Source organism: Leptosomus discolor, chromosome 18 (genome assembly GCF_034619465.1).
Source record: "Leptosomus discolor isolate bLepDis1 chromosome 18, bLepDis1.hap2, whole genome shotgun sequence".
NCBI classification, from domain to species: domain Eukaryota; kingdom Metazoa; phylum Chordata; class Aves; order Leptosomiformes; family Leptosomidae; genus Leptosomus; species Leptosomus discolor.
The window spans coordinates 4,734,195-4,746,629 of record NC_141408.1 but is presented as its reverse complement, the minus strand read 5'-3'; the positions used below and the strand labels follow the sequence as shown (position 1 = coordinate 4,746,629).

Here is a 12,435-nt window from a genome sequence, read left to right as displayed (position 1 = left end):
CACTTGACATTCAAAGGAAAAATAACCTGTCACAAACTTTCCTTTGTTGCTTATTTGTCTCCAACCTACACAATACACTACTTGTTACTGTTGTGGTTTATCCTGAATATTAGAAAACTATAGACTTTTATCAGAGCTCTAGAGGGTTGGCCTGCAATTTCGTTAGTGTAAACTGTTTATAACACAGAGCAGCTAAATAAAAGGCTGACACATATGCTTACAAAAGAACATGAGAAGCCAGCAAGAAGAGACAGCCCTAGGCTTTCATACTTGCATCACTCTGTTCCAAAAAGCCTGTTAGACAAGGCAAGAAGGCCACAAAGCACCCAAACACAGTCATTTTCATCACTAGCAATCAAGTTACATGTTAAGCTCTGCAGCAAACCAAATGAGGTTCTCTACCCACTATATGCAAGATCCCTTCCCTCCCCTGATAACATATTGCTGTCCCCTTTGAGGGGGACACAGGTCTAGGCATATAACCACCCACGTGTTACACTGGTAATACCTACAGTCAAGACAGGACTTAAGCACGGGTTTCGCAACATCAGTGCCTTACACTGAAATACAACTCTTGACTCTGTGGAGACCGTCAACAAGCTACATTAGAAGCTCTGTGTACATAGTGGGATGAGAGCTTCTTTTTGTGGTGGTGTGGTATGAACAGCCACCACATACCCCTTCCACCTCCGGCACTCCCTCCTCACTCCCTCCCATCTCATACTGCCTTCTCAGTGGTACTGGTACAAAGGGGCCAAGCAGGGATTCACCGCAGGAAACTGAGATGGGGCAAAGAATCTTTTGTTGGGGGGAAGTAGGGGAAGAGGGGCTTGTTTTGCTTATTTTTAACCCAAATTAGTTCTCTGGTGCGGTTCACTAAACAGTTCGACAAACTGCTACAGCAGCTGAAGAACTGCAAATGATCAAGAAGAGAAACAAATTTAACCTGGCCTCATCATTAAATGTTCATCAAACTGAGTCCAGTGGAGAAACGGTGACACAGCTTCAGGAGGAACACTACCCCCATCAGAAAGCTTTTTACTCATATTTCAATCATGAACTGTATGTTAACTGTTTTTATACTGTATGTTAACCATTTAGCAAAGAAATGTAGGCTCAACAAGATGAAAAATCAAGGATAAAAAAATCTTCCGCATACGTTTCTGTTTTCCCTTGTGTATTATGAAAAGTAGAACACGTAGAAAAAATGCTACTTAAATAACCAGACTTGTAAAAACCAGGTCCCCCATTCTCCACCAGTAAGAAGCCAAGCAAAACTCCTTCAATATCCCCCAAAAGGTTGCCTTTTGCCCAGCTAACCCATTTCTTTTTGTGGTATCTAGAGAGAAAGCATTACTCCTGGAATCCCCATTGGCAGTTGGGGATAATGGCTATAGAGATTTGGATTTTGGTAACTCAAGATTCCCCTTTAATTGCCTTATGTTCAGTTTTTGTTATATCAAATAGGCTACAATTCATCAATGAAGCAAAGCTGGCAAGAAATACATGGCACACTTTGCTCTGAGGAAACATTCAGACGGGTGTTGTTTTGTGGTGTTCTTGTGAGCTTTGACAGGCTGACTCTCATGGCCACTGCCCCGGTCCCCGTTGCTTGCACAGGGGCAGTGTGGGGTGGGAGAAGGAACCACCAGATTGGCAGCTGTGGCATGATGTGACCACCGCAATTGTCTTTCCCACACACTGGTGAGATTGCCTAAACCCCTCAGACCATCATGTCACTGCCAGGAAGAGTTTGCTTTATTTAGCAAGCCTTACTCATTGACCTACAGAAAGCTTCCTTTATTTGTTTCTAAAATTGCCTTTGTTTCCCACACATTCTCCCTCCCTATCCCTTCTTTTTGCGACTGGATCTGCTTCCTCTGTGATGGTATCCGAGCCAGCCATTATGGCCCAGCTGGTCAGCTAGGAATCTCCTCTTTCCATTTTCCCACTGTCCACTGGTCTGCCTTGAACTTGTCTCTCACTGGAAATGACAACTGCCAAGCTAAAAAACAGTGATCCAATGAATCGAGGTGCTGACAGGACTTGGAGCCATGTGTCATGTAGCAAGGGCTTACTGGAGCCCCAGGTGGCTCTCAGGACCTGCTCTGAAATCTGTCCTCCTACAGCTTTGCAGCTGCTGTTGCTGGAGTTCTGTGGCTGGACAGATTAAATCACACTTCTGAATGCGGCATCGACATACCCTGCCTGTTCATACAGTATTGCAAACAGGCAACTGCTTGCCTTAAGGTTATATGAATTACATACGTGTAAAACACATATGAAATGTTACATGCAGCAAGTAAAACTTGCCCCCTTCTGCAGGAATTCAGCACAAGTCCTATAAATAAATCACTGAAACGCTACAAACTTCAGATTGCAAGTTTTGAATTGCAGAATGTGTGTTTCACCCACCATGTTTCTATGAAACACGTGTGTAATATGTGGATGCTGGTAAAAGGAAAAGAGGAACAAGAAGATGATCAAAAAGTAGGACAAAAGATACTGACATTAAAAAAAAAGTATGTCCTTCAGCTGCTAATGGGGATTTATAAAAATGAGTTCATCCGCTGCAAAGGGCATATGAGGATATGTGGCATTTCTGCTGGAGAGAGACTCTAGGGATGCTTACTGCAAATAGGGCAGCCTCCAGAACAGATCAATAGCTCCCAAAATGGTCACAGTTTTGACTCTTCACACACTTTTCGAAGCCTCATTTTACACTGAGATTTCAGCTCTCCAGATACATCCTCTTCTGAACCCAGCTGAGTTGTATAATATCTCACCATCTCCATTTGATGTCCAGTTGCTCATCTGTGTTGAGCTGACAGAAGCTATGTCACCCTCAAGTCTTTCGGTTTATGTGGTCAGTTAGCAACTTCTGATTCCCAAAAATGATGAAGTAGTTTTCAGAGTGGTCACACCAGCAGCTCTCACAGCAAGATCTAAGCAGGTTATAAACTCCTTCCACGGCTATCTGCAAAGTGCATATCTGTCTACATCTTCACTATTTGTGTTTCTGTCTGAAATGGTTGGTAAGACTCCCACATGTACTCTTGAATTTGAAGCAACTCTAACTCCACCTCAGTGTTGGTCAAAAACGACGCCTCAGAACGTAGGTAAGTCACCAACACCATGTCAACAGAAAGTCCCTGGAGTTGAGACTGAGATGCTGTAAAAACTCTATGGCAAAGTTTTACCCTGGGATTTGCTGTTTCTGCAAGATCATAAAATGTCTTTGAGGAATTGAAATAGATGATGAAATTGAGGTACAACAGGAACTTAGAACACTGTCGGAAGGAAGGCAAAGCAAAGCATCTCTCTTCGGTCACTTGGAGATTTAAACTAGTGTAATATCTGCTGTTGAAATGCCTGAGTAGTGTGATACAACGATGCCATACAGCTAATGGGTTTCAAGAGACAGGTTTGAAAACCAGCATTTCAAACGGTACATATTTCAGAACAAGTGGGACCTAAAGATATGCAAATTGCTGTTTTAAGGACCTGGACTACAACACACAAACCCACACACTGCAAGGAAAACAGAGTAAGAACTGATTGGACTTTACAGCCAAGCAAGATAGTAAAAGATAGAAATAGAAGTGTCTGGGCAGCTAAGTGATACAGAATGCTGTTTTATTCCCCCTTTCCAGAGCACTACCAACAATTTGCTGGATTAGTATGAAAAAAAGTGGATGGAAAAAAGAAGTCTGTCTGCCCGCTCCAGGTAGGAGTGGCTGCTACAGAACTGGAATAGCAGCTGCCCTCAGGCACCAAAGCCACCTGCAAGACAGGACTGAGCAGGAGAGAGCATGTATGCATGTGCAGGGGAGGAAGAGACGGCTGACGGCCTGTAACGGACAAGGTGATCGTGCTAATGGATATGCAGGTCTTCCCCCCAAAAACCCCCAAAAACCAAAAAGCCAAGAAATTAAAAAGCAAGGGCTCTGCTGATTCTTGCTGGAGTACTGAACGCTTCATCTAAGCTGATGGCAGTACCAGTTGACATTTAAAAACTCAACTAATTACTAGAGCAGGGAGGGAGATGGTGATCTGGTGGCTACCACAGCTCAGTGTGAGAGAACGCCACCTCATGGGGACCTACCTGAATGCTTGGAAGTGATCATTTTAAGGCTCTGAGCCAATGAGGGGTCCAAAACCAGTAACCTTCCAATTTTAGCATGATGTGATCAATGACAGAAGTCTAAGGACAGCCACAGTACAGAAGGTCTGCAAATACTATTGTGTTGGGGAACAGACCAGAGCATCGCTCTTGACTTTCACAGTCATACAGAACTCAAGGATGCTCTTTCAGGATAAGAGCCAGGACTGTCAAGGAAGCTATCACAGAAAAGAAAATCCACCCGTAAATTTTACCGTATTCTTTCCAGAACAAGCTAGTATCATGGATTTTGAGATAAGGTAACGTAGTCCATCATGCTATCCACCATATCTAGGTGTTCCAACTCCAGAGCCAGAAAACAGTCTCTCCTTCATTTTAAACCAACGAGACTTAAAATGAGAGTAGAATCTATAGAGTTCAGATCTCTGGTTCTCCAGTCGGCACATTAACTAGACTCTTAATCTGTTTTCTCTGCATCAGGTTTCCAGCAGCAGACAGGGCGTATTTAGGGCTACAGAGAGGCAGGGTTACCTGCAACAAATGTATGCTTCAGCCTAACAGCCCCAGCAAATAGGCTTATACCCCCTCCATATGCAGATATAACTCCCTTTGCAAATCGTTGACTCTCTATTAGATTTACTGCTCATGCATAATAAAATAAATTGTTTCTAAAATTGGTTAAATAATACCATCTATATTTATATATTTACACATGCAGAATAGTCACATGGCTATTAAAAAAGGTAAGGAAAAAAAAAAAGATTAAAATGAGACCAGTAACCACCTTTTGTTGCAAAATTTTTGAAAACAGTATTTCCAGGTTAGAAAGGTGGGACTTTCTGCATAAAGAGACTAAACACCACAAATGAACGTGTCTGTCATCAGGTCTGAGAAAGGAGGAAATCATGGGTCTGGCTGCACACAGAGGTGGAGAGGAGGGGCAGGTGGAGGGATGTGACAGATCTCTTCACTCGGAGATGGCTGATGGCTGACAATGAAAGGAGGGTTAATGCTTCGCCAACCAGCAACACCCTTGTACAGGTTGTCTGAGGTGATCATTTTTCTGCTGAATCAAAGGTTAGCTCTAGACCATGCCACAAACCAGAGGACCGAATCTCCTTCTGCCCTTTCCTAAATAGCCAGAGTAGGCATTCTTGGGTCTGTCTCAATGCTTTTAAACTTTCACTCTTTCTTCTCGTGTTTCCCCATAACCATGGCAGCTATTGAAGTGCTCAGAAAATAACCATGGCTAGCCTAGTGCTAGAAACAGAGAGAGACAAGGAGCTGTGGTACATTGGTTGGTTGGTGAACTGCAAATGAATTCTCCTTGCTGGGTGGAGTTTGTGCTGCCGTGTGGAAGCTAAGGGTGGGCTTTCCGAAATTATCCCACTACTCCAACCATTTCATGCTTTCCCTTCAAAAACTTCTCCCAGGTCCCAGGCTTCTCTCTGTTACATTGAAAGGGAATCTGGGACCTGTTCACTGAAAGCAAGACTCTAGCCCAAGGCTGGGTTATTATAGTTGAGTTTTTCCTTTTCCCTTCAGTCTATTTGTCTGGATCTGCCTGATGTCTCAGTTATAAACACTCAGGGAGGAGCCATACTTTAATCTGCATTTGTGCAGCATCAAGTGTTGTGGGTTCCTGACTAGGACTTTCGGGTGCTGCGGTAATACAGATAACAACAAATCGAAATTACATGGTAATTAATATTGGTCTGCAGCAAGCTACGTAGTTATGGAAATTAATGGTACTTACAGGTAGCCGAAAGCATGACCACAGCCAAATTATACTGCAATTGTAATTTGGTACCACTGCAGCTACAACACCCTTATTGCAGGGGAAGCAGCCAATTTTCCTGCACCAAAACGTTAGGCAAGAGCAATAGAGGTACGGATAGAGGTACAGATAGAACAACCCAAAGGCAGGGAACTGTGGGTTTCCATGCATGCCCTAAATCCCCAGCTCTGAATTCTGATGACCATTACTGAGCAGGGACAAGCAGCTGAGATACCATTTTCCCTCCAGGCATATGCAGATAGTGCAAAAATGCCAAGGGGCAAAACAAAGGACATTCAGAAGGGGAAAAGCAAGACCAACATCTCAGGCTTCCTGCGGGGACAATGCACACAGTCTTCTAAGAAGTTTTGTAGACAGAGTGAGACTGGCATATGCAAAGGATTATACTTACATAGGCTCCCACAATGCTGCTCTTGGCAGCAACGAAGATCAGACAGATGAAGATGGCTGATCCTAGCATGCCGACAGCACAGACGAGAGGATCAGCTCGCTGGGTTTTCAACCGGCACCATTTGGTTGCCCCTGCCCCTGTGATAACACCCAGGAAACCAGTGAAGCATGTGATTGCTCCGAAGATCAAGCTATTTAAAAAAAAAAAAAAAAGAGACAGGTTTTTTTTGAGTTTTTCCCAAAATGGGCATGGTCTTTGAACAAATTATTAGGGTAAATTGACTAATGGAAATCTGCACATTGGCTTTGCACATTTAAAATAACACAAATGAAATCTCGTGCTGAGTGCTTGTGATTTTAGCATCTTTCCCCTGCAACTGAGAAAAACACGGCATATGAAATTCAGCCTTGTACACAGGCACTGATCAACATGTAAAGAGGTGCAAAGGGCTCACATTGCTGCTCTGTGTGGAACTGAGCTTCCTATAAAGTGCATTGTACAGCTAATTATGCATGCACAAAACTAAGTAATAACCTGCAAATTGATCATGTAAGGAGAAACTTCGTATTCTTCTATGAAATCATGGACAGAACAGGCACTAGGAAGCTTAAGGGAAAAGAAACTTAACAAGACTCCAAATACCAGTGACTTCGACTTTCCAACTCCTTTCAGACCACTTCAAAGAAGCCTTCTTTTGCTGTTATGTTACTACATTTGAAATGTGTTAATTTAAATTTAAAGAGCCAGGAGCCATCAAGGATTCTTCGAGTTGTATGTGCAGGACTTGGATTACAGAGTCTTTGGCAACTACATTACAGTAGCTCCAGGGCAGCTGAAAATATAGGTGTCATCAAGGAGTGGAAAACTTCTCTTTGTAAACAGCAGATGGGCAGTCAGACTGAAGCTGTATTTTCTGCTCACTGCATTTTTGTAGAATAGATTGAGACTGCCCGCTGGGCGCTCTAGTTGATGGTACTCCAAACCACTAAGCAGTTTACTTGAGATGGGATTGTGTCAGCTAGAGCAAGAAGGTTTTCCTAATGTTATTTTCCCCTCACAAGCTAAAAAGCAAGACAGCTGATAAAAGGCAGTTTTTCTCATCTTTTATTCACCCAGAGAAATGCTTTTTTAGCATTGTATGTTTTATGCCATCATGTTAAAGCACAAAATGATGAATTACTTTTCATAGCTTATGTGCTGCAAGTGATACATAACTGGGACTGAAAAACCAAACCACTGTATAACACATCAAGCGCTCCAGACCAAAGTGTCCCTGATCTCTGCACCATTCTTCAGCAAAACTCAGCATATACAGTAGTATATGGAGCAATGAAACATAGTGGAGTCCTCTGTCACACAGAAACAAAAGTCTTCAGGGTTAGTCCTGCAGCCTTTAGGGGAACCAGTCCAACCTCTGTATTACAGCCACCACTGTGGCTACCCAACCTGCCAACTTACTCTGCTGCTGTCACAGATAAGTATGGGTCTTAAGAAACCAAATTCTCAGCTCTCCAAACATCCTCTAAGGCAAAGACTTTTGTCTTTTCTACTTCTGCACCATAGTCTGGGAACGAAGACAGAGCTGAGGTCATTGCTTCTCCCTTGGTTTGACTTCATGCAATGAAGAAGAGAGCTAAAACCTAGTTTACAATCCCAGCATTTCCTATCATTGTTTCAAAGACCTAGAGGAAATTACAGACATTCTAGTAACTCCACTCCGTGGGACGTGCCTGTTTCCTCTGGTAAATAAACCCTCACTCCCTCTTCCCCCTCTTTAAAGCAGCAGAGTATGAATCTCACCTATCTTTGGTGCCACAGGGCTCCGAGCTGCAGGTCTCTGCTGTCTTCTGCACGACCTGTGCTCTGTGAAGGTAGAGAGGGATCCACATGCCAAGTGCCCCTGTGGCAAAGGAGACAGCTGAGGTGGCCAATGATGAGAACACGTAGCTGCGGCTGTGGAGACCAAGAGGCAAAACCAAGAGAAAGTTTAGTGGGAAAAGTGAAAACACAGGAGCCCCAGGACAGGAGCCAGTGCTTCAGTGACAAAACAGTGTCGCCCCATAATAGCCACCTCCCTTTGCCGAAGGGCAGAGATAATACAAGGTACAAAGCAATGGAGAATAAGAGGCATGGAATATTTCTTCATATGTGATGCTCCACTGATAATAATGTACTAACCCTTCAGAGGTGATTCACAGAGATCATTTTTCATGAGACCATTTCAGAAGACAAGAAGTACTTAATCACTAAGACATGATGTATGAACTACAGGGCTTTCACTGTAATATCATCTGTTTGCTTGGATGACCAGCTTCACTCCTCCTCATCCACGGCACCATATGATTACTACTTGGATAAACTACCAAAACAAGTAATACAGAAATATTGATAAATTAACCATTGTTTTTCACAGTCCTTTGATACTGGGTGAAAATACCAGGACAGCATTTTCGCCAACAGTTCTAAAAATGCAGGACACCACAAGTTTCCCATCAGAATTCTGAAGTAACACTGAATTCACAAGTGCAAGTGTTTGCACATTCACAGGCAAGGCCTCTGGAAGCAAGTACAGCTGCTTAAACACTTGTGAGCTTGCAATCTTTTATGCACACATACAAGTACCCAAGCATGTTCAGTGCTCGTGCACTCACTCAGTCGCATCTGGTTGTATAAACATATATATTTAAACTTGCCATGTAGTGTAAGCTTTTGCCTATTTTCTCCTCTTAAATTGCTCTGGCATTTAACTCTCTTTTTCCCTTCAGCAGAGTAGTTCTTTCAAGGAAGAAAAAGGATCTAAGCATCTGAACAGTGGCACAACAATTAATACAGGAACACGGCAACTTCTACACTTCAAAAGCCTTGAGTTGTCTGAAGTATAAGCCAAACAAAGCAGACTCTCTCTTAGATCTGTCTTGGAAAGGTTAGAGCAAAAGTTGGAATCCATCATTTTCACTGCAGTTGATACCTCGTGAAAATGTCACCGTGATTTTCTTTCCCAAGTCCACAGACTAAGCTTCCTGCAACTCCCTGCACGTTGTCCCTTTCCAGTCTCACAGTGCTAAGAAGTACAGGCCATTGGATGTTCCAGCTACACATTAGAGGCAGGGCATGCTTTTTACTAGAGTGCTCTTACTTTCTAATCAGTGCTTTCATGTCTCTTAGCCATGAGGTTCGAGCCTTCAGCTGTCCCCCAAGCTGTTCAACATTTCCTCTTTTAGCAACAGGTACAAATATCAAGATGAGTGTCCCTGTTATCATTCCCAGGAGTGGAGATACCTGCAAGAAAGGAACAGGGATTTAGCACAGGAGTCAGCAGGGTTTGCTTTGACTAGTCAATAGGAAGCAGATTACATGAGTTTCATTTCAGCGACACGATTCTTCACAGCTAGCCAGAATCTGTAAGCACACTGAGGCATCTGCTCCTTTGCTTCCTCCCTGTCATTCCCTGGACTCTTATCTCACTCTGGAAGCACGCAGCTTTGAGAATATTCTGATTAAGGCAGTCCTTTTCTTTGTGTTATTACCAAGATTCATCTAAATATGGTTCTTCACTGACGTTTAACTCTTTGGAAACCTACTCCTAGCTGGGCTGAGAGACCAGCTGGTTTCTGGGAGAATGCAGAAGCCGTTTAAAGGCAATGAGGCCAGTTGAAAGATTTCTGGATGTTGGGAGCATGCTGGCTTTGAAAATCCTTGCTTGACATGCATCCCTCTTCCAGCTACCCCATTTTCAGGCAGCTACTCTGTTCAGCAGATCAAGAAACCTTGACAATTCAGGCTGGAAGATAGGAAAACGACACATTCAAGGGTTGGATTTCCCAGTTTCCAATCCTTTCTCCCGACCACTAGACAAAAATACAAAGATCCCACAGTGTTTTGCAAGCTACAAACATGATTCTTGTTTTGACACTGAAATCTCATCATTGTCAGAATGGAAAATAGCTCATTAGGAAAACAGGAACACGAATTTTCACCAAACTATCATCTCTCCTATATTTTAAAAATAAATTCCTGTTCCAAAAAAAAAAAAAAATGCTTCCAATAATAACCTGAGAATGGCCTTTAAACGTAGAGTAGTGTTTCACATCCAAAGATGAAAAACCCAGAACTCTTCCAGGGAAGGAAAGACAAAAATATTTCAGAACTGGAGAGTCAGGAAAATCCCTCATCCAGGGCTGAATGAAGCCTGATACAGTATCCTTACTACAGTTGAACACAAGACGCAACCCTGGCAAAAAAAAAAAAGGAAATGCTGAGATTTTCTAGGGCCATATCATTTAAAGTCTCTGATTTTTATCTAAAGGCCTAATCCCCCAACAGGACAATATCCACTGATACTCAGTAATGCTCCTATGAAACATGACATTACTGCTAAATCCAGAGACAAACCTGCCACTTGCCAGTGTGCCCTTCTGTCTTCTTCAGCCCACTGAAGTACAGATTATTCCTGACCTCTCCTGGATTTGGAGACCACAGGAGATCACAGAAGCAAGCATCATCTAGGGGAATCTTTCACATCTTGCAAGAGCACCATAATTTCCACAGGGACAGAAACTGCTTTACATTGATGTCTGGAAGCTTTCAAGATGCACTCTCTGCCTACAAGAACTAAGTAATGCTTTCCAAAGAACCATCATAGGAGTGTGCAGCTTGTCAGATTCCCCACGATTTTGCACAGTCTGGGAATCATGCCTCGATGTGTCATTTATAGTGGAAATCATGACCTCAGAAGGAGTACAGTCTTGCAGACAGCCTGGATTTCTCAGGATAACGATGGACACTTCATCTGAAGAGAAAGATGCTAGTGAGGATTTCTTTGCACAAATTAATCATTTGGGTTTTACAGATAGAAACACAAGAGCTCTCCACTGTACCTACCTCGTTAAAACCCGCTGACCAGGAGGAGGGGATTTGGGGTTTCTTATTCCTTGTGCTGGCCTCTACTCAAAAGTTAAACTTACCCTTAAAGTATTTCTGTTACTGAATGAGGTGGCAATTCTCTTGGTGTAAAGCTGTAGGCTATTAAACTTTTAATGTCAGGTTCACAGCTGGAAACTACTCTCCACTCTCCTAGCTGCAGATGAACTGCTCATAGTGATCTTTCTGGGTTTGGAGGAATGGTCTGTATCACAGAAGGGCATATTTGGTTGAGATGGGAACCCATGTATTTCATCACCTGCTGTTATAAATGGTGTTGGCCTGAGCTTCATGAGATTCATTGTCTTCATGAAGTGCCAGAGCCAGAGAATGCCACTCATGGGGGCTCATGCCACCCAGACTGCCGAAGGTCAGAAAACAGTTCTGCTGGGCCACTTCCTCTCAGCTCTTTCAAGACATCTTTGTGTGCAGGATCTGTTTGTGCGTATGTGATCACAGTGTATTATCTTTTCAACACATTTATCAAGGTCCCAAGAGGTTAAAATAGAAGGAAACCAACTGTCTCAGGGCAGAAAAACAAGCGGAAACTGGAACAAAGTGTTTTTTCCTCAAAGCAGGAAGCCATTCTCAGAGTTTCTTGACAGCAGGGGACTGAAAGACTGTGGAGTTGATTTAAGGCCAATGTCTCGTCTTCTCATCTCCATCAAGAAATCATGGTTGACTGATAATAAAGTGATTGGAAAATTCTTGCTCCCAGGCAAGGAGAAAACAAATTACAACGAGCCAAAACCACATACCTTTCCCATTTGCTTACAGAATGCACCTGCTATGCATTTAATAGCTATAGACATAATTTCCAATCCTTTACCTTCTGTATATAACAACAGGTTGAGAAATCGTGTGACGGAACTCTCCCTGACACTGACCAACCAATGCAACTGTTAGTAAGATGTTATTAAGGGTGGCTTACCCGCAACGCCCAGTGCCAGTCTCCAGCAACCTGCTTCACACTTGACCCAGTGATGTATCCCAAGCCACTGCAAGAAATAGAAGATGAGAGTCAGTCAGAGCTTTAATGGAGTCCCACAAGCACAGCTTTACTTGAACAAAGATAAAAAGAGGCACAATGAATTGTGTGTCCTAGGCGCTTTCCTCCTGCAGGAAGAAACACGGGAGATGAAGTGGATGGTGGCTAATACATAACTGTTCCCAGCACTGGTGATCTAAAAATGTTCAAATCTG

General features: G+C 43.0%; 1 protein-coding gene across 1 annotated transcript in view; it reads right to left on the bottom strand.

Annotated features, from left to right (window-relative positions):
- LOC104351106 (SPNS lysolipid transporter 2, sphingosine-1-phosphate) overlaps window positions 1-12,435 on the bottom strand; it is a 122,071-nt gene that overhangs the window by 22,500 nt on the left and 87,136 nt on the right. Inside the window, exons 5-8 of the mRNA XM_086475411.1 lie at window positions 12,164-12,230; window positions 9,449-9,591; window positions 8,113-8,265; window positions 6,313-6,502 (exon numbers count right to left, since the gene is read on the bottom strand). Coding sequence (XP_086331537.1) covers window positions 6,313-6,502; window positions 8,113-8,265; window positions 9,449-9,591; window positions 12,164-12,230 — 553 coding nt within the window. The remainder of the gene's footprint in view (window positions 1-6,312; window positions 6,503-8,112; window positions 8,266-9,448; window positions 9,592-12,163; window positions 12,231-12,435) is intronic.